The 26577-nt window shown below is 38.7% G+C and overlaps 1 protein-coding gene across 8 annotated transcripts in view; it reads right to left on the reverse strand.

Moving 5' to 3' along the window:
* Positions 1 to 25388, reverse strand: part of DLD (dihydrolipoamide dehydrogenase) — a 52868-nt gene extending 27480 nt beyond the window's left edge. For all 8 annotated transcript variants that reach the window (XR_014246861.1, XR_014246862.1, XR_014246863.1 and 5 more), the window contains exons 1-8: positions 25237 to 25388; positions 23671 to 23749; positions 15482 to 15561; positions 14923 to 14991; positions 14273 to 14342; positions 12730 to 12830; positions 12277 to 12420; positions 11743 to 11844 (exon numbers count right to left, since the gene is read on the reverse strand). Coding sequence is in view for 4 of the 8 variants with exons in the window: in XM_082399842.1 (XP_082255968.1) it covers positions 11743 to 11844; positions 12277 to 12420; positions 12730 to 12830; positions 14273 to 14342; positions 14923 to 14991; positions 15482 to 15561; positions 23671 to 23749; positions 25237 to 25275 (684 nt within the window). In the remaining 4 variants the exon portion in view is untranslated. The remainder of the gene's footprint in view (positions 1 to 11742; positions 11845 to 12276; positions 12421 to 12729; positions 12831 to 14272; positions 14343 to 14922; positions 14992 to 15481; positions 15562 to 23670; positions 23750 to 25236) is intronic.
* Positions 25389 to 26577: the final 1189 nt, after the last annotated feature.

Consider the following 26577-nt stretch of genomic DNA (forward strand, 5'->3'; position numbering starts at 1 on the left):
ATGAGTTAATTTAGAAAATGTGCTATATCCATAGAATGGAATATTATTTGGCCATAAAGAGAAATTAAGTATACCTGAACGTTGAGAACATTATGCTAAGTGAAAGAAGCCAGACACAAATTCCCACATATTGCATGAATTCCATTTATATGTAATGTTCAGGATAGGCAAATCCATAGACACAGTAAGTAGATTTCCAAGGGCTGGAAAAAGGGAGGAATATAGAATGACTACTAATAGTCACGGGGTTTCTTTCTGGGGTGATGAAAATGTTCTGGAATTAGATACTGATGACAGATGCATAACTTTGTGCATATACTAAAAATCACTGAATTGTACACTTTAAATGGGTAAACTATATATGTAAATTTTATCTCAATAAAGATGTTTAAAAGAAAGGAATCACTCTTCTGAACCTAAATCGAAATAGTAAGAGTAGAAATGATGAGAAGCAGCATCTTGAAGTCTATAATTCAAAGTAAGGAACAATGAGCATACCTAGACAAGTGCCCTAACTCTTTAGGAAAGCTGATTTCAAAATCCTTAGAGATAGGAAAACTCCAATAACATCTACAATTTATTTACAGCTTGTTAAATGCCAGGCACTATGTTAAGTTTCTTAAATGTATTAACTTTATAAAATCCCAACAAAATCTTATAAGGCAATTATTCTTTTCCTCATTTTTATGATGAATCAACTAGTTCAGAGAGGGTTATAAATTTAACAAGGACATAAAGTCATTAAGAGGAAGAGCTAAAATTCAAATTTATATCTGATTCCAAAACCTATGTTCTTGAAAGCACTACATTAAACTGTAATGGAAGAAGGAACAAGAACTATAAATAAAAAATAAGTCATATGACTAACTTTATGAGAAAGTAAAGAGATATGTATGACTACACAGTAAATTCTCTGATAAGCCTAAATTTTTAAAATAACATGTGAAAACTAATTCAATATGGTAACAGACACCTAAAACATTGTGGCAAGATATTTGGAATGACCCAAGGCTTGTAAAAAACCTAAAGCAAAAGTGCAGAGATGGAGGAAATAGAATTACTGCTTGGGGATATTATTATACTGTTTAACAAAAGAAAGTAAATCTATTATTATTCCTTTTTTCTTGCTTGTTTTATCCATCTGTGAGAACCATTTTCAAAGTGGAGTGAACTGAAGAAATATCATTAAGCAAGAAGTGAAGCCCAACAACAACTAATGATTTTGGATGAATTAACTCGCTAATCAAACAAATGAGATCACAGAGTTTGGATAACAGAGAGTCAATCAGTGAACTCTGGGAACTTAATTAGCATAAGAGTACTGCCAAAGGTGGAAAAGAATAGATTCTAAAGAAGAATAGATTCTGGAGATTAGCTCAAGATGGTGGACTAGAAGGACATGAGATTCACCCCCCTTCTTACGGAAACACCAAAATCACAACTAATTGCTGAATGACCATCGACTAAAAAATGCTGGAACCAACCAAAAAGGATACCCTACATCCAAAGACAAAGAAGCCACAACAAGACAGTAGGAGGGGCACAATCTAGCTAAAATCAAATCCCATACCCGCCGGTGGGCGACCCACAACTGGAAAACAATTATACCACAGAAGTTCTCCCACAGGAGTGAAAGTTCTGAGCCCCACAACAGGCTTCCCAGCCTGGGAGTCCGGGAGCAGGAGGAGGAGTCCCCTGAGAATCCGGCTTTGAGGGGCAGCAGGGTTTGATCGTAGGACTTCCACAGAACTGGGGGAAAAAGAAACTCCACTCCTGGAGGGCACACACAAAATTTCATGCACACCAGGACCGAGGGGAAAAAAGCAGTGACCCCATAAGAGACTGGGCCAGACCTACCTGCTAGTATTGGAGGGTCGCCTGCAGAGGCAGGGGACAGCTGTGGCTCACTGCAGGGGCAAAGACACTGGCAGCAACAGCTCTGGGGAGTACCCATCAGCACGAGCCCTCCCGGAGGCAGCCATCAGCCCCACCAAACACCCTGTAGGCTCCAGTGCTGGGTCACCTCAGGCCAAATAACCAACAGGACGGGAACACATCCCCACCCATCAGGAAGCCTGCCAGCCTCTTAGACAGCCTCATCCACCAGAGGGCAGACAGCAGAAGCAACAGCCACAATACTGTAGTCCACGGAATGGAAACTGCAATCACAGAAAGTCAGTCAAAAGGAGATGGCAGAGGAATTTGTCCCAGATGAAGGAAAAAGATGAAATCCCACAAGAACAATGAAGAGAAGTGGAGATAGCCAACCTACCAGAAAAATAATTCAGAATAATGATAGTGAAGATGACCTAAGATCTCAGAAAAGAATGGAGGCAAGGATCGAGAAGATACAAGAAATGTTTAACAAAGACCTAGAAAACTAAAGAACAAACAGAGATGAACAATTACTGAAATGAAAACTACACTAAAAGGAATCAATAGCAGAATAAGTGAGGCAGAAGAACGGATAAGTGACGTGGAAGACAGAATGGTGGAAATCACAGTGTGAACAGAATAAATAAAAAAGAATGAAAAGAAATGAAAACAGTCTAAGAGACCTCTGGGACATCATTAAACGCACCAACACTCGCATTATAGGGGTCCCAAAAGGAGAAGAGAGACAGAAAGGACCTGAGAAAATATTTGAAGAGATAATAGCTGAAAACTTCCCTAACATGGGAAAGGAAACAGTCACCCAAGTCCAGGAAGCGCAGGGAGTCCCAGGCAGGATAAACTGAAGGAGGAACACGCCAAGACACACAGTAATCAAACTGACAAAAACTAAACACGAAGAAAAAAATATTAAAAGCAACAAAGGAAAAATGACAAATACCATACAAAGGAACTCCCATAAGGTTATCAGCTGATTTCTCAGCAGAAACTCTGCAGGCCAGAAGAAAGTCACACGATATATTTAAAGTGATGAAAGGGAAGAACCTACAACCAAGAATACTCTACCCAGCAAGGCTCTCATTCAGATTTGATGGAGAAATCAAAGCTTTACAGACAAACAAAAGCTAGGAGAATTCAGCAAAACCAGACCAGCTTTCCAACAAATGCTAAAGGAACTTCTCTAGGCAAGAAAGAGACCAGTAATTTAAAACAACCTTATGCATATAAAGACTGCTATATCAAAACCTTATGGGCACAGCAAACCCAAAACCTGCAATACGTACAAACACAAAAGAGAAAAAGCAACTCAAACACAACACTAAAGATGGTCATCAAACCACAAGAGAAGGAAACAAAAGAGGAAGGGAAGAAAAAACACCTAGAAAAACAAAGACAAAACAATTAAGAAAATGGCAATAGGAACATACATACCGATAATTACCTTAAATGTAAATGGATTAAATGCTCCAACCAAAAGACACAGGCTTGCTGAATGAATACAAAAACAAGACCCATATATATGCTGTCTATAAGAGACCCACTTCAGACCTAGGGACACATACAGACTGAAAGTGAGGGGATGGAAAAAGGTATTCCACACAAATGGAAATCAAAAGAAAGCTGGAGTAGCAATACTTGTATCAGACAAAATAGACCTTAAAATAAAGACTGTTATAAGAGACAAAGGACACTACATAATGATCAAGAGATCAATCCAAGAAGAAAATATAACAATTGTAAATATACATGCACCTAACATAGGTGCACCTCAATACATAAAGCAAATACTAACAGCCATAAAGGGAGAAATCGACACTAACACAATAATAGTGGGGGACTTTAACATCCCACTTTCATAATGGACAGATCATCCAGACAGAAAATCAGCAAGGAAGCACAGGCCTTAAATGGCACATTAGACCAGATGGACTTAATTGATACTTAGAGAGCATTCCATCCAAAAGCAGCAGAATAGGGGACTTCCCTGGTGGTGCAGTGGTTGAGAATCGCCTGCCAATGCAGGGAACACAGGCTCAAGCCCTGGTCCGGGAAGATCCCACATGCCGTGGAGCAACTTAGCCTGCGAGCCACAACTACAGAGCCCGTGCGCCTAGAGCCCATGCTCCGAAATAAAGAGAAGCCACCTCAATGAGAAGCCTGCGCGCCGCAACGAAGAGTAGCTCCCACTCCCTGCAACTAGAGAAAGCCCGCGCACAGCAACAAAGATCTAACGCAGCCAAAAATAAATAAATTTTAAAAAAAGAAAAAAAAAAGCAAAAGCAGCAGAATACACATTCTTCCTCAAGGGCACGTGGAATATTCTCCAGAACTGACCACGTGCTGGGTCACAAAGTGAGCCTTGGTAAATTTAAGAAAACTGAAATCATACCAAGCATCTTTTCCAACCACATCACTACAAGATTAGAAATCAACTACAAGAAAAAAGCTAAAAAACACAAACACATGGAAGCTAAACAATATGCTACTAAACAACCAATGGATGGATCCCTGGTCAGGAAACTAAGATCTCACTTGCCGCCCAGCTTGGCAAAAACAAAACAAAACAAAAATAACAAAACCTAGAAACAAATGAAAATGAAAGCACAACAATCCAAAACCTATGGGATGCAGCAAAAGCAGTTCTAAGACAGAAGTTTACAGCAATACAATCTTACCTCAGGACGTAAGAAAAATCCCAAATAAACAACCTAACCTTACACCTAAAGCAACTAGAGAAAGAACAAACAAAACCTAAAGTTAGTAGAAGGAAAGAAATAAAGATCAGAGCAGAAATGAATGAAATAGAGACAACAGCAAAGATCAATGAAATTAAAAGCTCGTTCTTTGAAAAGATAAACAAAATTGATAAACCTTTAGCCAGACTTGTCAAGAAAAAAAAGGGAGAGGACTCAAATCAATAAAATTAGAAATGAAAATGGAGAAGTTACAACTGACACCACAGAAATACAAAGGATCATAAGAGACTACTACAAGCAACTATATGCCAGTAAAATGGACAACGTGGAAGAAATGGACAAATTCTTCAAAAGGTACAATCTCCCAAGACTGAACCAGGAAGAAATAGAAGATATGAACAGACCAATCACAAGCACCGAAATTGAAACTGTGACTTAAAAACTCCCAAAAAACAAACGTCCAGGACCAGATGGCTTCACAGGCAAATTCTATCAAACATTTAGAGAAGAGTTGACACCTACCCTTCTGAAACTGTTCCAAAAAATTGCAGAGGAAGGAAAACTCCCAAACTCATTCTATGAGGGTGATGACCCTGATATCAAAACCAGACAAAGATACCACAAAAAAAGAAAATTACAGACCAATATCACTGATGAACATAGACGCAAAAATCCTCAACAAAATACTAGCAAATCTGAATCCAACGATACATTAAAAGGATCATACACCATGATCAAGGGGGATTTATCCCAGGGATGCAAGGATTTTTCAGTATCCACAAATCAATCAGTGTGATACACCACATCAACAAACACAGAAATAAAAACCATGTGATCATCTCAATAGATGGAGAAAAAGCTTTTGACAAAATTCAACACCCATTTATGATAAAAACTCTACAGAAAGTGGGCATACCTCAACATAATAAAGGCCATATATGACAAACCTACAGCTAACATCATACTCAACAAAACAAGACAAGGATGTCCACTCTCGCCACTTTTATTCAACATAGTTTTGGAAGTCTTAGCTACAGCAATCAAAGAAAAAAAAAAATAAAAGGAATCCAAACTGGAAAAGAAGTTAAACTGTCACTGTCTGCAGATGACATGATACTATACATAGAAAATCCTGAAGACTGTACCAGAAAACTACTAGAGCCCATAATCATGAATTCGGTAAAGTTGCAGGTTACAAAATTAATACACAGAAATCTGTTGCATTTCTATACACTAACAACAAAAGATCAGAAAGAGAAATTAAAGAAACAATCCCATTTACCATCATATCAAAAAGAATAAAATACCTAGGAATAAACCTACCTAAAGAGATAAAAGACCTGTACTCTGAAAACTATACTAGGCTGATGAAAGAAATCGAAGACTACACAACAGATGGCGAGATATACCATGTTCTTGGATAGAATCAATACTGTCAAAATGACTATCCTACCAAAGGCAATCTACAGATTCAATGCAATCCCTAACAAAGTACCAACGGCACTTTTCACAGAAGTAGAACAAAAAATCTTAAAGTTTGTGTGGAGAAACAAAAGACCCCGAATAGCCAAAGCAATCTTGAGAAAGAAAAATGGAGCTGGAGGAATCAGGCTCCCTGACTTCAGACTATACTACAAAGCTATAGTCATCAGAACAGTATGGTACTGGCACAAAACCAGAAATATAGATTAATGGAACAGGATAGAAAGCCCAGAAATAAACCCATGCACCTGTGGTCAATTAATCTACAATAAAGGAGGCAAGACTATACGACGGAGGAAAGACAGTCTCTTCAATAAATGGTGCTGGGAAAACTGGACAACTACATGTAAAAAAAATGAAATTAAAATACTCTTTCTGACACCACACACAAAAATAAACTCAAAATGGATTAAAGACCTAAATGTAAGACTGAACACTATAAAACTTTTAGAGGAAAACATAGGCAGAACACTCCCTGACATAAATCACAGTAATATCTTTCTCAATCCGTCTCCCAGACTAATTGAAATAAAAACAAAAACAAATGGGACCTAATTAAACTCAAAAGCTTTTGCACAGCAAAGGAAACCACAAACAAAATGAAAAGACAACCCACAGAATGGGAGAAAATATTTACAAATGATGCAACCAACAAGGGATTACTCTCCAAACTTTACAAACAGCTCATAGGGCTTAATATCATAAAAGCAAAACAACCCAATCAAAAAATGGGCAGAAGACCTAAATAGACATTTCTCCAAAGAAGACATACAGATGGCCAAGAGGCACATGAACAGATGCTCAACATCACTAAGTATTAGAGAAATGCAAATCAAAACTACAAGGCAGGGGACTTCCCTGGCAGTCTAATGCGGGGGGTATGGGTTCAATCCCTGGTGGGGGAGCTAAGATCCCACATGCCTCGCAGCCAAAAAACCAAAACATAAAACAGAAGCAATACTGTAACAAATTCAAAAAAGATTTTTAAATGGTCCACATCAAAAAAAAAAAATCTTAAAAAAAAAAAAACTACAATGAGATATCACCTTAAACCAGTCAAAATGGCTATCATCAAAAAATCCACAAACAATAAATGCTGGAGAGAGCGTGTAGAGAAGGGACCCCTCCTACACTGTTGGTGGGAATGTAAATTGGTACAGCCACTGTGGAGAACAGTATGGAGGCTCTTAAAAAACTAAAAATAAAGCTACCATATGATCCTGCAATCCCACTCCTGGGCATATATCCAGAGAAAAACATGGTCCAAAAGAATACATGCACCCCAATGTTCATTGCAGCACTGTTTACAATAGCCAAGACATGGAAGCAACCTAAATGTCCACTGACAGATGAATGGATAAAGAAGATGGGGTACATATATACAAAGGAGTATTACTCAGCCAATAAAAAGAATGAAATTATGCCATTTGCAGCAACATGGATGGACCTAGAGATTGTCATACTGAATGAAGTAAGTCAGACAGAGAAAGACAAGTATCATATGATATCGCTTATATGTGAGGTTGAAAAAAGTAATATACAAATGAAGTTAGGAAGTTTGGGATTGATATGTACATACTACTATATTTAAAATGGATAACCCAATCAGGGAACTCTGATCAGTATTATGTAACAACCTAAATGGAAAAGAATTTGAAAAAGAATAAATACATATATACATATAACTGAATCACTCTGCTGTACACCTGAAACTAACACAACATTGTTAATCAACTATACTCCAATATAAAATAAAAAGTTAAAAAAGAAAAAGAAAAAAGAATAGACTCTGAAATGTGGAGCAGAGGTCAACCTCTGCTAAATACTAGAAGAGATTTTTAAACAGCTGGTTTGACAATCGTTAGACACTACCACAAGTGTTTCAAACGGGTCATGTAAACGACCCACACTTTATTTTCTAAAAGTTTTTCTGGGCTGGTTAATGTAGTATATTTTGGTATCAGCAAGGTATTCAGTTATGTTTATAACTGGTTAAAGACTGTAGTATCAGGGACTTCCATGGTGGTCCAGTGGTTAAGACTCCACGCTTCCACTGCAGGGGGCACAGGTTCAATCCCTGGTCAGGGAACTAAGATACCGCATGCGGCGTGGTGCAGACAAAAAAACAAAACAAAAAAAGAAAAGCAATGGAGATTTAAATATGAATAAAACTCAATCTCTGCCTTTAAAGAGCTTATGGTCCTATAAAAAAGACAGACATAAACAAATAGATTCAATATACTGTTATTAGTAGATGACGCAAAGATGCAGACACATTATACTGAAGACTTGAAGGAAAGACCTGAGCTTTCTTAAACAGAAGTCTCCACTAAAAAGGTAACTTCTAAGCTGACATTTGAAAGGTATTTATTATATCAACAAATGTTTATAGAGCAATAATAAAAGCCAATACATGAGTACTTATTATAGATCAGCCACTACGCTAGATCCTAAAGACACACAGTAAATCAAACAGCCAGCATCTCTACCCTCATGGAGTTTATGATTTAATGAAAGAGAGACAAGTGAACAAGTAACATCAAGAAAGCAAGACAAAAGCTAGAACAAGAAGTATAGGGTGCAATGGAACACTCAGCAAAAGTACCTAAGGACATCTAGGGTAGGCAGGGAAGGGCTCAGAAAGTGCAGAAACTCGTAGAGGGATGAAATGTTCCAAACAGAAGGAAGGCCTACCTACAGACAAAGAATGCAGCTTGTTCAGGAACTGATATTTCAATATACCTTGAACATAGTTTGAGAGGGAAAGGGGTCAGAAATGAGGCTGGAGATTTGAGCCAGCACCAACCAACATTTAAGAGTTTGTACTTATCCTAACAGCTATAATGAGTCATTGAAGGGTTTTCAGCAGGGAAGAGACATGATTACATTTGTGTTACAGAAAAATCACTTCAGCCACTCTGAGGAAAACAGATTAGAAAAAGTTAAAGAAGTAAGAGAAACCCAGGGTAAGACATGATCTTGGCATGAAGTGGGATCTAAGTAGACACATGAAAAGAGGAGGATATATTCATGAGCCACCTAACAGGTAGTATCACATTACGACCCAGGGACTGACTCAATATGGGGCACAAAAGCATGGGAGAGGTCACATACAGTTTCCAAACTTCTTTAGGCCTCTAGATAGATGGCAGTACCACTCAGATATGGGAAATGTTAGAAAAGAAACAGGCTTTGTTTTATTTGGGGGAGTGAAAGAGGGAGAGAAAGGTTAAGAGGCACTTACTGAACTGAGTGCCTGTGAGACCTACAAACAGAGATGCTGGTAAGCATTCAGATATAAAAAATTCAGAGGCAAGGAGAAAGGATTAGGCTGCAAATATTTGAGTCCTTGTGTAACTGAGGTAAGAGGGAAGAGAATATTCTGTGGAAAGACAAAAAGGGTCTGGAATAGAACCCTAAGACAGAATCTAGAGTAATACTAACAATTAAAGGGAAGGCTGAGAAAGGGAAGAATGAGAAGTCAGCCCAAAGGGTAGCTGGAAAACCCACAGTGTGGTTTGATCAGAGAAGTTAAGGGAAAAGTTTCAAACGCAAGAAAATCAGCAATGCTGTTTGCTACCAAATAAAGCAGTGAAGAAAACAGTCCACTGGATTGAGCAATAAATCCATTCATGCCCTGTCAAGAGCAATTTGATGGCACAAGAAGCCATGGACGAAGAAGTGAGTGGGAACTGATGAAACGGAGTGTGGGCATCTCTTTCAAGAAGTCTGGTTGTGGAGAGAAGGTGAGAGGAAAATTAGCAACTGAAGGAGGACACAGGATCAAAAAAAGGCTTATTTATGTGTACACAGCCTGTGTCTATGAGTGCAAAGGCATCTTGGCATGTGTGAATGCACACAGGTGCCCACAGAGAAGCAGGTTTAAACGTAAATAAGGAAGCAAAAATAGAGGAGAGTTTGAAGACTAAAAAAAAATACAAAAATTAAAATCACAAAACAAAGTCCCCAAGAAGGCAGGAGATGATGCACTACCAAGCACAGGTAAAGGGTTCAGTCTTAGGGAAAAAAGCACTTCCAGAGTTACAACAGAGATCAAGAGAACAAGTGTAACAATGGGTAAAAATATTTTGAAATCTGGGGCATCAGGCTGAGGAAGTTCTCCCCTGATGGTTTCTCTTATGTGGAATTTAGGAGACAAGGTCATCTGCAAGCAGGGGAAGACACTGTGCTGGCAGAGGTTTGAGATGAGTGGGAAATGAAACAACCATTGCAGGCACCAGGAGAGTGTACCAGCTAAGGAAATAATGGAGTTGTCAGCAAGGCTGAGGATCCTGTTGAGACCTGTGACCAAAAATTTACACAGGTACTAATCTGCAGGGTGCGTGTCGTTCTCCTGGTGTAGTCAATATCCTGGGTATAGCCTAAAAAGACAGACAGCTGAATTCAACCAGGACTAGTTTTGCCAAGCAGATATGACAGAACAGCAAGGCAAGGGACTCAAGAACACCTGTAAGGAAGTGATTAAAGTGACACATTATAGAATCTAACCTGCTCGCGAAAGCAGTCAAGACGGGATAAAGGCAGAGAGCAAAAACATAAGAGGGATCTAGGGACTAGAAAACTTGATTAAGTTAGAGAGTCTGTCTACCTGAGGAATTACTTAGAGGAAAGGAGCCTATGGTTAGAGAATAAAATGTCTGGATTTGTGATTTCAGAAGTAGAGCCATTCTTGGCGATTACAAGGTAAAACGGCCCTGGGAAAGGACTCCTAAAATGGAGGGATAGAGGTCACTGGACAAACATGAAAACTGCCAGACGGACAAGAAAGGAGAACCAGGCAGTGAAAAGGTAGGAGACAGCACAGTATTCAGAGAACTTCAAGTAGTGTGACATTTCTAAAACTTGAGTTAAGAGGGATCGAGATGAGGATGGAGAGGCAGGGAGGAGTCAGGTCACATAAGTCATGTAATTCACTCAGAATGAGAGCTGTCTGCTGAAGGGTCGAAGGGCTGGCACGTTTAAATACCTGAAGGGCTGGTAGATTTTTAAAAATTAGTCCAGTTCTAGGGAATAGGAAAGGTGAAAGATACAGGGAAGCAGATTTCAAAACAAAAGAAATGTTCTAATGACTAATGATTACTTAAATAGGTTGCCTTGAAAATTCTTTACTACTAGATAAATGTCTAAGCAAAACTCAATGCTGGGACTTCCTTGGTGGTGCAGTGGTTAAGAATCCGCCTGACAATGCAGGGAACACGGGTTCAATCCCTGGTCCGGGAAGATCCCACATGCCGGGGAGCAACTAAGCCCGTGCACCACAACTACTGAGCCTGTGCTCTAGAGCCCGTGAGCCACAACTACTGAGCTCGCGTGCTGCAACTACTGAAGCCCGTGTACCTAGAGCCAATGCTCCCCAAGAAGAGAAGCCACCGTAATGAGAAGCCTGCGCACTGCAACATAGAGTAGCCGCTGCTTGCCGCATCTAGAGAAAGCCCGCATGCAACAACGAAGACCCAAAGCAGCCAAAAAAAATTTTTTTTTAATTATATAAAAAAAAACTAATGGATGTACATAAATTTTTTTAAAAAAACAAAAAAAAACCCTCAATGCTGATCTACCTGTGATGTTATACAAAGAATCAAACAGAGCACCACTAAGTCCTGTCCAACTCCATGTTAAGTAATAAGGGGCAGAAAAAAACATCACTCACCAATTCTACACCTATTACTCCTGCACCAATGACAACCATCTTTTCTGGAACTTTTTTTAAAGACAAAGCACCTGTAGATGACACTACTGTATCTTCATCAATCTGTAATTTTAAAAAAAGATACAATCAAAATTATTTGGAAAAACCTGATTATAAACTGTGATCTCACTCAGTATAATAACTAAAAATACTAAGTCATTTATTTGCTTTGAGCTACTTACGACTTTTGTCCATAGACTCAATTTTATCAAAACCCATTAAAAATGCTCACTAAAAAATTTATCATTCAGCATTTCAAAACAAAATGGTAAATTTTAACTTCATATTGAATTGAAATATATCTTAATATACAGTGTTCTATTTCTGGTCACGATTACTGCAGAATAAAGACAGGCAATTTCCCAAAGCTGAATGACTGTCAACATATAGTACTTCAGTCAGAGATCTGTCATTCAAAGTTCATAAAGAGCATAAAGTCGTTTATAAAACATATTTCTGTAGGAAGGTTGTGACAGTTGTAAAACATGTAAATACCGTAATTCCAGGAAAAGGAGTGACTTCTGAACCTGTGGCTATAAGAATGTTCTTTGTATCAATAACTTGAGTGTTGCCATCAGCTTTCGTAGCAGTGACCTGATTTTTCCCAGTTATCTTTCCATATCCATTTACATGAGCAACCTTTATAAAATAATGTTTATAAATTCACAAAGTTTAAAATAATTTTTTTGGAGAAACAAATATGATTAGTAAGAAAAAACTATTAAATAATTTATCCAATACAAAATACTTCCCTACTTAGTAATGCTACATATGGAACAGCAAACGTTTTGTTATATGTATCAGGGAAATCTATTTCAGGTTAACATACTGTTTTAAATTAAATAAATTTTCTCCAGCAGCCAAGTTCTAATAACATCACTGTGAGCATAAAGCAATGTTAAGGTGTATATAAAATAAAGCAAAAATTTGAACATTAAACACACTGACCTTATTCTGTTTGAATAAGTGGGCAATTCCACCCGTTAAAGCTTTTACTGCATTACTCTTCTGCTCCATCATCTTCTCTAAATTCAAGCGAACTTCAGACACTGTAATTTGTTAAATAAATCTTTAATCCATAGCTAAATTCCTGAAGCAATGTGTGATATTTTTCATGAATCAAGGTCTAAAAAACTGCAGCCTAATGCTTACAGAACTGTTTAAAAGGCAGTATTAAAAATTTTTAATCTAATAACTGATACAATAATCGTAGCTGGCAAAAGGCAAACAGCATCCTATCACAATAACGGAACCTATCACACACTGTAAAAAGTCCACCTTCAGGAAAAACGAAGTCCAAAATATAACATTACACCCCATTATGACAATATATTCTCCAAACACCTTATGGTAATTATAAATCTGGAAGAGATTTAAATTTAAGTATTGATAAAAATGACAAAGTAAAACATCACTGGAAATTGCAAACAAAAGAAAAGGCTAAATTTCATGAAACAACTACTAAAAATACACATTTGAAAACTTCAAATACAGAAGCTTAATATAAAAGAGTTTAAAAAACTAGATTTTACTCACTCATTTAATTCAGAAGAAAACTCTGAAGCAACTCAGAAGATAAAGAAACTCAAACTCAACAGAACTTTACATGTAAGACTACCTCAGAAATCAGCTCATGCAACCAACACATATCTCAAAGATGAGGAAACAGAGGCCCTGAGAGATTTCATTTACCTAAGTCACAGAGCTAGAACATGAAGCTTTACCTACAATGCACTTCTTTGACTAACCCTGTCTCTTCTTTCCTTTGTGGGTACAGAAAGTGAGTTTTGATTCTACTTTTCATCGAGCTTAATATATTTGCTTTAATGTATATACATCACTCCTATACCTTCCTGTCTGCCTACACTACAGCCCAATCTTTCAGAAACCTACTGCTACAAAGAAATAAATGAAGGGAAATCAATTAACACACCCCCCCGCCTCCAACAAAGGTGTGTTTTGGCCCTTCCTAGAAGGACTACCCTCCTGGATATATCTGTAAACAACAATAATTGGAGAAAAAGGATGAAATGAACACAGTCCAAAAAGAATGGCAGGAGATATGACATAACAAATTAAAACATTATGAAATGTCCTTCTTTTCCACTATGCTGCATCCTTCCCCCTCTCCTTGCATCTCTTTCCACTACCAAGAACTTAAGTAGACTTTCCTTCCTTCACCATTATTTGCCCATGGCACTCAGGAATCCAGCACCTCCTAATGATCTCTAGGTTTCAGGGAAATAAAAACTGACTTCTCTCTCTCTCTCTCTCTCTCTCTCTCTCACATGTTAGCAAAGGAACACAAGATGTCATAGTAGGAATATGAACTTAAGCCTTCTTTCTTAAATAAATCTTTTCACATTTTTAAGATCTTTTTCTTACTCTTCCCTCACTGAACATATATTACACACTCATTAGACACAAGTCAAGTTAAGCTAGAAGAGTCAAGTTAAGTGATAATATTGCTAAATATGAAAGGTATACATACTTTCAATTCCTCTAGATGCAAAATCTTTTCCATGGGCCATATGGTAATAATGAGAGTTATTCAATAAAGCCTAAAGGAAATAGACTCAATTATCAAATTTCACAAACTATATATAATCAAAAACCACTTACAAAATGACATTCTCTATGTGAAATAGCATATAGGACTACACCAATTCAGTTTCTGTTCTTACATAATTAATCTAAGGCAAACAATAACGACTTAAACGTTCAACGAACAAGAATGAAAAAACATCTTTACTTTCTTTAAAAGCAACGAATTAAATACACATTTCAGAAAGGCAGGTTAAAAAAGCAGTCATATTTTCATATATAAAGGGCCTAAAAGAAGAATTTACTACCTACTATCTGTTTCACTGTAAAGGAAAGCTAAAAAGAAAAAAAATGGAACATCAGAGTCTGTCATCAGAGCCTAGCTCAAAGGCTAAGCATTCTAAGACAAGGAAGTTATTTCAGGAATGTATGGCAGACTGATGACAGTACTCTAAGTTTTAACATGGGAAAAACGTGTTTTTATCATCCCTGGTTTATTTTTTAATAACTGTATTAGTTTAATATTCTAATTTCAATATATCCTTCTAGCTGGTGGCTAATGAAAATATTTCTGCACTGCACAAAACATATGCTCACCTTAGAAGGAATACAACCAACGTTCAAGCATGTTCCACCGAGTGTTTCATTTTTCTCAACGCAGACTGCCTACAACCAAAGAAAACTTTATTTACTGCACATAACCTGCAATGTTTCGGTTCACTAAAATTCCAAATGTATCTGTCTTAATTCTTCTACAAAACATGCTACTGAAACTGTGTTTGTGAGAATGAAATAGACTCCTTTATAATTTATTATTTGAATAATATTAACCCAAAAGCGAATTAGTCTAAAAAATATTTTTGTTTAACAAACCAAATACATGTTTTTGGCTCTATTACTGTATCTTCCAAAGTGTGATAAGAAGCCAAAACAAAAAAGTATTGGGGGGAGGGGAAAAATAACAACTTCACTTTCCATTTCATGAAAATCCTACAACCAAATAAACCCTCTCTCTTCATTAGTCTCAGGCCTAAATATAATTTATAGAATTAAGAAATTATTTACCATTATTAATTACCTGCAAAGTATTTTGTGAATGTGATCAATTCTTGCCAAATGAAAAGGAATCAACACCTAGTCTGAGCCTAAACCTTACCTTGAAGCCTAACTGGGCAGCTTTAATAGCAGCAACATATCCTCCAGGACCAGAACCTATCACTGTTACATCAGCATCAACTACAATAAAAGCAAATTGATACAAAACAATAAATTGCTTAATATTGACCAAAAACAGTACATTAAAAAAAAAAAATCTTACATTTTACACCTCCAAGAAAGCGCAAATAATCAGCATTTTCTACACAGTACTATTCATTCCTGATGAATCAGGTACCTGATGTTCTTTGACATAACTGAAATGGCACAGATTTTTAAATTTTGTTTTCTATTTATTCATTACGGCATACCAAAATATAACTGAGTTTTGTACCCACTGACCTTGCTAAATTCCATAGTTTCATGACGGACAGGCATTTACTGACGCATCTGTATGAAGGAAAGAGCCTGAGCTTTGGAATCTGACATACCTGGCTTCAAATCTCAGCTCCTGAACTAATAAGTGGCTCCTGTCACTTATTAGTTGTGTGACTAAGTGACCTCATTTTTGTCATACAGGAACAATAACACTGCCTTAAATGATTGATGTTTGGATTAAATAAGATAATTTTGTATAATACTTTAGTTCTCTCAATAAATTTAAGACTGATTATATCCTTTTCAGGTACTTAACTTCTAAGATATCAGGGGGAAAACTCTGCTTCCCTATAATGCATGGCAAATACGTTTTGAACTTTATTGGAATAATGATACATTTTGTATAGTTTAAGATAATAGGCTAAATAGAACTCAATGAACTATTCTGGACATTTATCATATAAAGATAAGAAACTGAAAGTTAACTTTCATCAGTAGCCTGAGGAATATAATAATTATGATACAAATGTAAAATTAAGTCCAATTATTCCCATTCTCCTCAATCCAACATCAAATAAAGCAATAATAACTGTTAAGAGTTAGAGACAGTCTCCCTTCTCCACCCCTCAACTGTCATTGCAACCTAGCATTTAGCAGTTTTTAACACACTTTCACATATATTATCATGTTTTTCCCAGAACTTCCTAGGAGGAAGGTAAGGATGGCATATATTTGATATATCACAGATAAAAAACACTAGGTTCAGAGAGGTCAATTAACTTGCCCAAGGTCATCTAGCACTCGTGTGGCAGAGACAAAATTAAGTTTTCTGTCTCTCCTTCCAGTGGTCTTTCCATTATTCAAACTACTCCATTCCTCAGTTTCACCTATCCCCAAGAGCAATAATCAAGCTTTATAATTACTAGCTATCTGACCTTAGACGAGTAATTTAACCTGCTTCACCCTCAGTTTACTCATCTGCAAAATAAACAGTACAAGAAAATCTACCTCATAGGGCTGTAATACAGAATAAATAATGTATGCAAATAGCTTAGCATAGTACCTGGAACGTACATAGTAAGTATTCACTGTATAATAACTATATTCTGACCTACAAAGACAGCAAATTTAATTTCTTATCATCCCTCCCCCACAAAACACACACCCCCTAGGGGATGGGAGTGTACTATCATTCGAAAGACCTTTGCTGGCCTGAACAGAATCAAATAACCTCTATGTTGGATGACAACTAACAAGTTATCCAACCCAGTTATCCACAAAATCTAAGAATCGTCCTACTGAATAAATCAATGTACTGATTCTCCTTGGTTATGTCAGATGATAATTAGGATTACTCAATACATGAAAAAAATATAGCTGGTCCAATACATGATAAAAGTATTGCTTCAATTTTTACTGATCCATTATGCTTTTTGGCCACAATGCTTGGTTCACTCATTCACGTTCAGAATTAAGTATGTAATAAAATGTATTTCTATTTTTAAATCTTGAACCAAATCAGGACCTAAACAATATCCCTTTGTTTGGGTCCTAATTTTTAATTTCACAGTAATGTAAATACAAGCTACAAAACATGTTTCTTTGCTGATTTTTTAACATTTTTTGGTTATAATATACATGTTTATTGATTAAATCTAAACACAAAAAAGCCAAAATACTTGCATTTTATTTCCCAATTTACTGTGTGATCTTAGGTCTTTTTAAAAACCGTAGAAAATACCAAAAAACAGTTCGCCGTGCACTGAAGATACTAAGTGTACCATTCCATTAGAATCCCACTAAAGTGCTAGGAAGCACAAAGATGAAGGGAAAAAAGAAAAGTCTTCATCTGAAGACTTGTCAACTGAAAGTACAGGAGGGTATGATCCAGTGCAAAGCTTCAAAAATAAGCTATTATTTAGGGGAAGTACACCAATGTCTGCAATTTACCTTGAAATGCATCAGAAAGGTAAGAAGAATGAATGGATACGTATATGGATGAACAGATATGTGATAATGTAAGTATAGTAAAATGTGAAGAATCCATGGGTATTCACTGTAAAATTCTTGCAACTTTTCTAAATGTTTGAAATTTTTCATAATAAAATACTGGAAAAACAAACCAGCTAGCTTTCACCTTTACCAAAGGCTGCTTGCAAGTGACAGTTTACAATACCTGATTCTGACTCACCATCTCCTTGTCAAGAAGCATTTCTCAATTTTAAAGTAGTTTTAAAAATCAGGATATAGAAAAGTAGTTAAACAAAATACATTAATTTAGGGAACACTTAATATATAATTTTACAAAACTAGCATCAGCCTTTAAAAGTGAAAAAGAAAAACTGAAAAGGATATACAAATTGATAGCATAAGAGAACGATGACTAAGCCAAAACGGCAAAAGACAGCTGGATAGCAATCTTCATTTCAGGTGGCAGTAAAATACCAGCAGAAAGCTATTGGGTTGATACTTTAAAAAGAACTGGGGTACAATAAGAGGTGACTGACTTAATTAGTCAATGTCATGAAATGAACTGAAAGAAAAAGCAGGAAAAAGTGCTCTACAAGTTACTCTACAAATGTTACTTATTGTATCATTATGAGGAAACTAAGGATACCACATTATCAAGGCCACCACTGAAATAAAGGTGTCCAGTTACAAACCAACTGTAATCATCAACAAATTACAACACATGTTTTAAGAAGTCAGTCTGCAATATTATCTGCCACTTGGATAATTTACATGCCAGGTAGTGAGCTAAATGCTTCCTGTTGTCTTATTTAAGCCTCAGCACATCTCTGTTACACAGTTATTATTGCCATTTAACAGGGAGAAAATAAGGCTGAGGGTAACTAAACAACCTATGTTAGGTTGCACAATTAGTAATTGATCCAGCCAGGATTCAAGCCATATTCTTTAGATTCTGAAGCCTATGCTCCTACACCATTATGCCTCCCAAACACTCAGATGATCCCATAATCTCCAGGTCAATCAGGAACTCCAACTAAAATGATACGAAGCTCTTCATTATCAGAATGAAATCAAATTTCATGAATGCCTACCCTATGAGGAAATCATCACTACCTTCAAAAACCTTACGTTATAGTTAGGGGAAATAGGCACGTATCAAAATGTAGATAAATCAAGATTATTTTTAAAACGAAAATAAAAGGAATAGGAAAAGAAATATAAGGCAGTAATCATTAATTACCAATTTCACTAAATGAGTATAAGAGCTACTTGTTGTAATGTTTACTTGTTGTTTTGTTGACGGGGGGGGGGGGGTCTGTTTTAAAATCATCAATAGCCTGGGACTTCCCTGGCGGTCCAGTGGTTAAGACTCTGCACTTCCACTGCAGGGGGCACTGGTTCAATCCCTGGTCAGAGAACTAAGATCCCACATGTCACGTGGTGCAGCCAAAAACAAAAAACAACCCAAAAAACAAAACAAAAAATACAATAATCAATAGCCTTAATCTTCAGTCTATTTTCATAGTCACATCCTCTACCTGTGATCACCCTAAACCGCTCAGCTTCAAAGAAAATTTTGAATTCTAATACTTTTACTTTCTGATCATAACCCTACAACCCGCCAGTCCATAACGAAAGAGAAACACAGTAAAAGAAGAAAGGATGTGAAGTTAAACAAACCTGAGTTCAAATATGAGCTCTACCATCTCTTAAATTCTTGGGTAAATTATTTAATCTCTCTGGGCTTCGATGCAACATAGGCATAACAGTGACAGTAATATCTACATCCCAGGGTTGAGAGGTGAGAGATAAGGTATGTCAAGATCCTGAGAGAATGCCAGGTGCACACTGGGCACTCAACACATGTTTCTTCCCTTCTCAGATCCTCCTCCCAATTTTGGTCCTGCAGCCTCCAGTCTCATCCTCACCCTCCTCAGCTACCATGGTGTTACCTCCTGCCAAAACCCAACTAGGACTTTATTCTCTTGCTCCTCATTGGTTTCCCTGCCTCTTGTTAGATAAAATCCAAGTTCTTAAATACACATCTAAATCTCTTCAATAACTATTTCTCCAGCCTCATCTCCCACCACATTCTGCTTATCCACCAATATCATGCAGTTTAAGCTTCAGCAATAATGAATTACTGGTACCTTACACGCACAGAATTGGGCTGGTCTACCCACATACATTCTGGCCCATCTATCTAGAAATAAATACTGACAGCATGTATTTCACATTACAGACACAATTCTAAGCTCTTGGGCTACCAATGAATGACAGAGCCCTGGTTCTTATAGTCTAATGAGAGAAAAAGTTATTACAATAAACACTCTGATCTGCAACCAAAACGAGCTTTAAAAACAAATCTGATTATATCATGCCCCTGCTTAAAACACTTCAATGACCTCCAACTGCCCTTAAAATAAAGAGTTAGGGTCTTTTGTAACCTGGAGAAGTCAACCGTCAACATATTTCAGCCACACTGGCCCTTTGTGAGCTCCTCAAATGCACTATGCTCCTTCTCACATCAAAATATTCCCACATGCAGGTCCTTCTACCTGGAACACCTCCTCCCATACCCACTCCCACCCCAACCCTTTTCAGATATCATCATTTCCTTAGAAAATAATTGTGACCATTCCTGGTCCACATACAGATATCGTAACTCCCAATGCTCAGTTTGTGGAGTCCTTATCACAATTATTTGTTGGATGTTTATATTCCCCAGTGGACTGTAAACTATAAAGCTGCATCTTGTCTGTCCTGTTCACTGCTGTATCCCAGCAACTAGCCCAATAACTAGCACACAGTAGATACTCCGTATCTGTTGAAATAATGAATGAATAAATTAACATAGCAAATGTGACTGATGAAGGCTGTAAGTCTATTCCTGTCATGAAACAGGTCATATCAACAACAATACACAATACTTTTCAAACCTTGATGAACTTGGTTCATATTCAAACACCTCCCAGATGCTGTAACAGGGACTGTATCATAATAAGCTTGAACTCCTCAAGTTGGTCAAGCAATACTCATGTAAGGAGGCAAGCCAAACAGAACAATGATAAAGAGTGTAAGCTCTAGAGTCAGAAGAATTTTCCCAGCTCTGTCATTTCCTAGCTAAGCTCTCTCGACTCAGCTCCTCCATTCACTAAATGGGGAAAACAGCAGCACATACCTGGTAGGAGAACCACAAGGATTAAAGACTGTGCCTGAGACAGAGTAAGCCCTCAATGCATCAGTTAATATCACTGTTGTTGCTGGGTACTCACTGTGTACCAGGCACCATACTGGATGCTTGTGATGGAGCATAACTAAAACTGACATGGCCCCAGAGTTTATGCAATAAATACGCACTGAGTACCTACTGTACCATTTTTGGTGCTAAACAGTCACAAATCACAGTCCTTGCCCTAATGAAGTGTGCACTCTTGAGGAAAGTACAGACATTAAATAAACACCTCAGACAAATATAAAAATGTACAGAAAACGCTTGTTACTTCATGCAACCAAAGACTTTATGCACGGAATCTATATGGGTACTAAGGGATTTATAATTTACTCGATGTCAAGGGATCACTAAATTATTAGATTCATGAGTACTCAGTTATTCCCGTAACATTACAATCTTAAGTTCCTGCCCAGGGACTGCCTGGCAAATAGAAGGTACTGAATAAATCCTCCTTGAATATGTAATACCAAAGGTGTAGAATGAGCCGTGAAAAGTCTTTACTTGCATGCTTTGGAAATGAAAATCTAGTATTTCTCCTGTTGAGTTGAGAAGAATAAGTAATATTCCCATTTAACAAAAGAGACAAAGGGTGTATGCCAATTATACCTCAATAAACTGAAAGGGGGAAAGAAGGGACAAAGGACGTAACGGGTCCAACTCCCCCCCCACCCCGCCACCATCAAATTTGTATTTTGGGGGGCTTCCCTGGTGGTGCAGTGGTTGAGAGTCTGCCTGCCAATGCAGGCGACACGGGTTCGAGCCCTGGTCTGGGAAGATCCCACATGCCGCGGAGCAACTGGGCCCGTGAGCCACAATTACTGAGCCTGCGCGTCTGGAGCCTGCGCTCCGCAACAAGAGAGGCCACAATAGTGAGAGGCCCGCGCACCGCGATGAAGAGTGGCCCCCACTTGCCTCAACTGGAGAAGGCCCTCGCACAGAGACAGAGACCCAACACAACCATGAATAATAAATAAATAAATAAAATTTTTTAAAAAGACAAAACTGTAATTCCCAGAGGCTCTCATTTAAAAAAAAAAAAAAAAAAGTGTATTTTTTAAAGGATTTCTTGACCTGTTCAAAACTAGGATAAATCAACCACTGTTGGTCATTAGTGACCCAAATCCTCCTCCTCCGCTTTATTCTAGGAATATACAAAATGATAATAGTTTGACAACAGTTTAAGGATACAGAATAAAATTATTTCACAGAATGCAGGGAGACTGATGGTCACAGCTCCCCCCAGTTAATGGTTTCTATAATGAAGCTTCAAGACATCATGTGCAACTTTACTTATGATTATATGAGCGATTCCAGAAAATGTCAAAACAGGTAATTTCAAATACTCAGTAGTCTTGATACTGGGAGGCCAAAGTACCTTACTATAAACCCATTAACTCCCTGTTTTAAATACTTTAAAAAATACATATCTTTTACAGAAACTTCAAAAATATAGAAAAGTATAAAGACAAAAGTATTCATAGTCCACAGCTTCCTTTCAGGGTACATTCTTCTAATCTTTAAAACATGCTTTTGATAAGCCCACCAAGATTTTCATTCAGCGTGGAAAAAGATTTCTCACCATTCTAAACAGTGTTAAGCAACTAACACACTCAATCTTACCCAGTGGACAGAGTTAAGTTTTTTGGGGTTTTTTTGGCCACACAGCACAGCAGGCGGGATCTTAGTCCCCCGACCAGGGATCAAAACCCATGCCCCCTGCAGTGGAAGTCCATAACTTTTTAAGTGTAAACATATAAAATCGCTCCTCTGCCCAGCACCCTTCAGTGGTTTCCCTTCACATGTGGGAGTAAAATCCTGGCCTGGCTTACAAAACCCTCCGTATCTGATCCCTGCCTACCTCTCTGATTTTACACTCTATGGGTCTCTGTTCTAGCCACACCAGCCTTCTTGCAATTCCTTAAACCTCACAACCAAATTCTCACCTCGGACCCTTCTCACTGCTGTTTCCCTCTGCCTGAAATAACCTTCTCACTCCCTCACTTTACTCAGGCCCTTACACAGGAAAGCCCTGACACCCTATCTAAAATAGCCTCCTTACCTCCCAATTACCAGCTTTCGTTTTCAAAGACCTCCCAAAATATTTCCCTGTTACTTGTGTACTGTTTATCTTTTTTTTTTTATTTTTAAGTATTTGTTTATTTATTTATTTATGGTTGTGTTGGGTCTTCGTTTCTGTGCTAGGGCTTTCTCTAGTTGTGGCAAGCAGGGGCCACTCTTCATCGCGGTGCGCGGGCCTCTCACTATCGCGGCCTCTCTTGTTGCGGAGCACAGGCTCCAGACGCGCAGGCTCAGCAGCTGTGGCTCACGGGCCCAGTTGCTCCACGGCACGTGGGATCTTCCCAGACCAGGGCTCGAACCCGTGTCCCCTGCAACGGCAGGCAGACTCTCAACCACTGCGCCACCAGGGAAGCCCTGTACTGTTTGTCTTTTACCCCCAGACTATAAGTTCCATAACTGCAGGGCTTTGCCTCATTCACCACCCGGAACACACCAGATGCTCTATAAACATTTTAGTGAATAAACATATGAACAAATGAATTCTATGACCGATTACTTTATTATTAGTTACTCTACCATTCACTTGCTTTTAAACACAAAGGAAATATGAGTTAATATGAGGAAAACCTGTTTTACTAAGTACTTACTTGGTTGATCTGCATAAGTTCTCAGTGGCACTGCAGAAACTCCTTGCAGACCATGAGATATTCTATTGAAATGGCCTCTCTGAAAGAAAGAAAAGAAAATGTTCCTAGCATGTAAAATATGATTTCAAAATATAGAACTCCTGAAGGTCCTTGAAAACAATGAGTTAAGGCAAATGTATCAAGCAATGATTATTAGTGTATCTTCCATTACCACAGAGGTTACACATCAATTTCTCCTCTTCTGTAAAAACAGTCAGCTTGCCACACTTTTCATTATGAACAGTCGGCATCCCATTTCATATTTAACCTAACTAAAACATGTTACTCAATGGTGTTAAGTTTTATTAAATTTTCAGGAAGCATGGCTAACTTTTGGTGCCAGGGATCATTTTAATGTCATAACTGAAGTGTTCAAAGTTCTAGCTTAAGTACTTGGATAATTTCATTATGCAATCCTTTTACACGTGATCCATGTACAACCTATGAAGATGTACCTGAACCGTCCCACAGAAATAGAAAATGAGACAAAATACCTTAGAAAAATGCACCAAGTAATGTACTCATATTCAAGAGCTACTACAGTTTTACAAACTGCATCATAATCTCCACAACAACCTCTAAATGTGAATGGCTACTATTTCCTAAGAACAGTGAGGCACAAAGGAACAAAGCAAATTGCTCCTATCACAGAAGGCAAATGGGAAGTAGTGACAAAACCTACACTGAGCTAGTAACGTTGTCTATTTCAAGGCAATTCTTGCACCTGAGGTCAGGACAGCGGTCCAAAGAACAGCAGAATAAATATCAGTCCTGAGTCTTAGTCCCAGCTCTGCCTTTCACTAAAAGTACGACTTCTAGCATGTTACATTAACTTCGGAAAACATAAGCTACTCATCTTTGAAACAAAGGAGTCTGACTACTGTATTATTTTTAAGGTCTGCATCAATATTGTATCCAGCCACGATCCCACATATATACACTTTGGCTGTATTTGGTACATAAATGAAAAAGAAAAGCTTTCCTGAGGTTAACCTGCTACAATTAAAAATACAAGCTTCTAAGAGGGAAGTCAAGGCACACTAGCTTAAAACTGCAAACACTGAAGGGACCTTCGAGGAATTCCTAGGGCTACGTGTTAGGGCTGACTCGGTCTGGGTCTTTCAAGCGGTGGCCCAAGGTTACCTGTCCACTGCAGAAAGGCCACTCAGGGGCCGGGATGAGGATGAGCAAAAGGTATGAAAAAGAGTTGACCATACGGGGCAAGGTAGACTCATACTTCCACCGCCAAGGGGGCAAGGCCTATGTGCGACCGCCAGGCTCCACGGCCCACGCTTGGGAGGGAACTGTGACTGCTGGCCGTCATACAACCGGCAGGGCCTCTCCACCGCCCAGGCCTCTGCCTCCGAGCCGCCGCCCGGGCTGAGCAGTTTCAGGGGTGGAGCCGCAGCTGGTCCCGGCCTGGCCGCCGGCCTCTCCCAACCCCCCCACTTAGGCCGCGTCCTGGTCCCCGTCAGCGGGCCTCTCTGTGTCTCTGGCTCAGCACGACCCCACCCAGTCGGCCCTCACCTTAGCCAACGAACAGTACACACGACTCCAGCTCTGCATGTTGCCGCTGGACTTTCCTTTCCGCCAAAGCTTTCACCTCCGCTAAGCGTCTCCGCCGCCTCGCCAAGGTCTCCCCGCTCTGCGCATGCACGAGTGCGGCCTACGTCATCGGTCGGGCGCCGCGCGATTGGCCCGCGCCCTGCGGACCAGTCAGGCTCGGCGTCGTACACTGTCGTAAAGAGCGTAGTGTTTTGTGGCAGCGGGGAATGAGGAACCGTTTTAGGGGAGTGAAAGCGTCCGGAGTTGCAATGTGATGTTATAGAATACTTGGAAGGCGTTTGCTATCGTAAAGCTATCGTTTGCTTAAAGCACACTACAAAAAATAAAGTTTCACCAGTGCTTGATGCTGCTAGGCTGAGGAGTCTCAGCACTTTCCGGGCACTATCTCACTTTATCCCTAACTATACGAAGGATTCCGAGTATTTCTACTTCTTGGATGAGGCCCTGAGAGGTTAAACAATACCCCCAAGGTCTCACCAAGGACACATAGCTGCAGCCCTGAGGTCAAAGCCTTTAGTCTTAATTACTGCTTTATAATCTCTTCCTCAGTTCAAATGCCATGTAAGAGATGGGGTCACAGACTGTGTTATCACCGGCATCCTGCTCTAAGTAACTAAGCTAACTGGCAATGTGTAGAAAACACACTATCTTCTATCTCCTAAGCTGGGAAACACACCTCCCTGTTGAAGCAAATTAGAATGGGTGGGGGGTGGGGGGTGATATTATGCTTTTTTAAGAGACACTGAAAACCATTGTCTTCAGAACTGAGCACGGAGATCTAAGGTCTGATACTTGCTTTACAATAACTCTGTATAGCGTGGATAAAACTTTATTCTATATTTCTTGAAAGTTTACTGCCCAGGCAGTGGATTTAAATACTAATTAGAAATTAATGGGAATTCCCTGGCAGTCCAGTGGTTAAGACTCCGGACTCTCACTGCCAAGGGCCCAGGTTCATCCCTGGTTGGGAAACTAAGATCTCATAAGCCGTGCAGCATGGCCAAAAAAAAGAAAAAGAAAAGAAATTACTCCTTGCTGAGGTAAGCTGTTTTAGGGGAGAAGATATGAATGATATTTAGTGTTTGTTATAGAGGCTGCCACTTTGTACTCAATATCCATTCTCCCTCTTCTTTCCTCTGTACATAAGCATTTTGGCCATCTTAAGCATTTTCCTGGCTTTAGCACCCACCTGCATACACTGATAATGATAACTCCTAGATCCTTAGCTCCTATCTCTACTTCTCTCCTGGACTCCAATTCCGTATTTTCAGCTGTCTACTGAACACATCCAACTGGGCGGTT

Source organism: Balaenoptera borealis (genome assembly GCF_965194805.1).
Source record: "Balaenoptera borealis genome assembly, chromosome: 7".
NCBI classification, from domain to species: domain Eukaryota; kingdom Metazoa; phylum Chordata; class Mammalia; order Artiodactyla; family Balaenopteridae; genus Balaenoptera; species Balaenoptera borealis.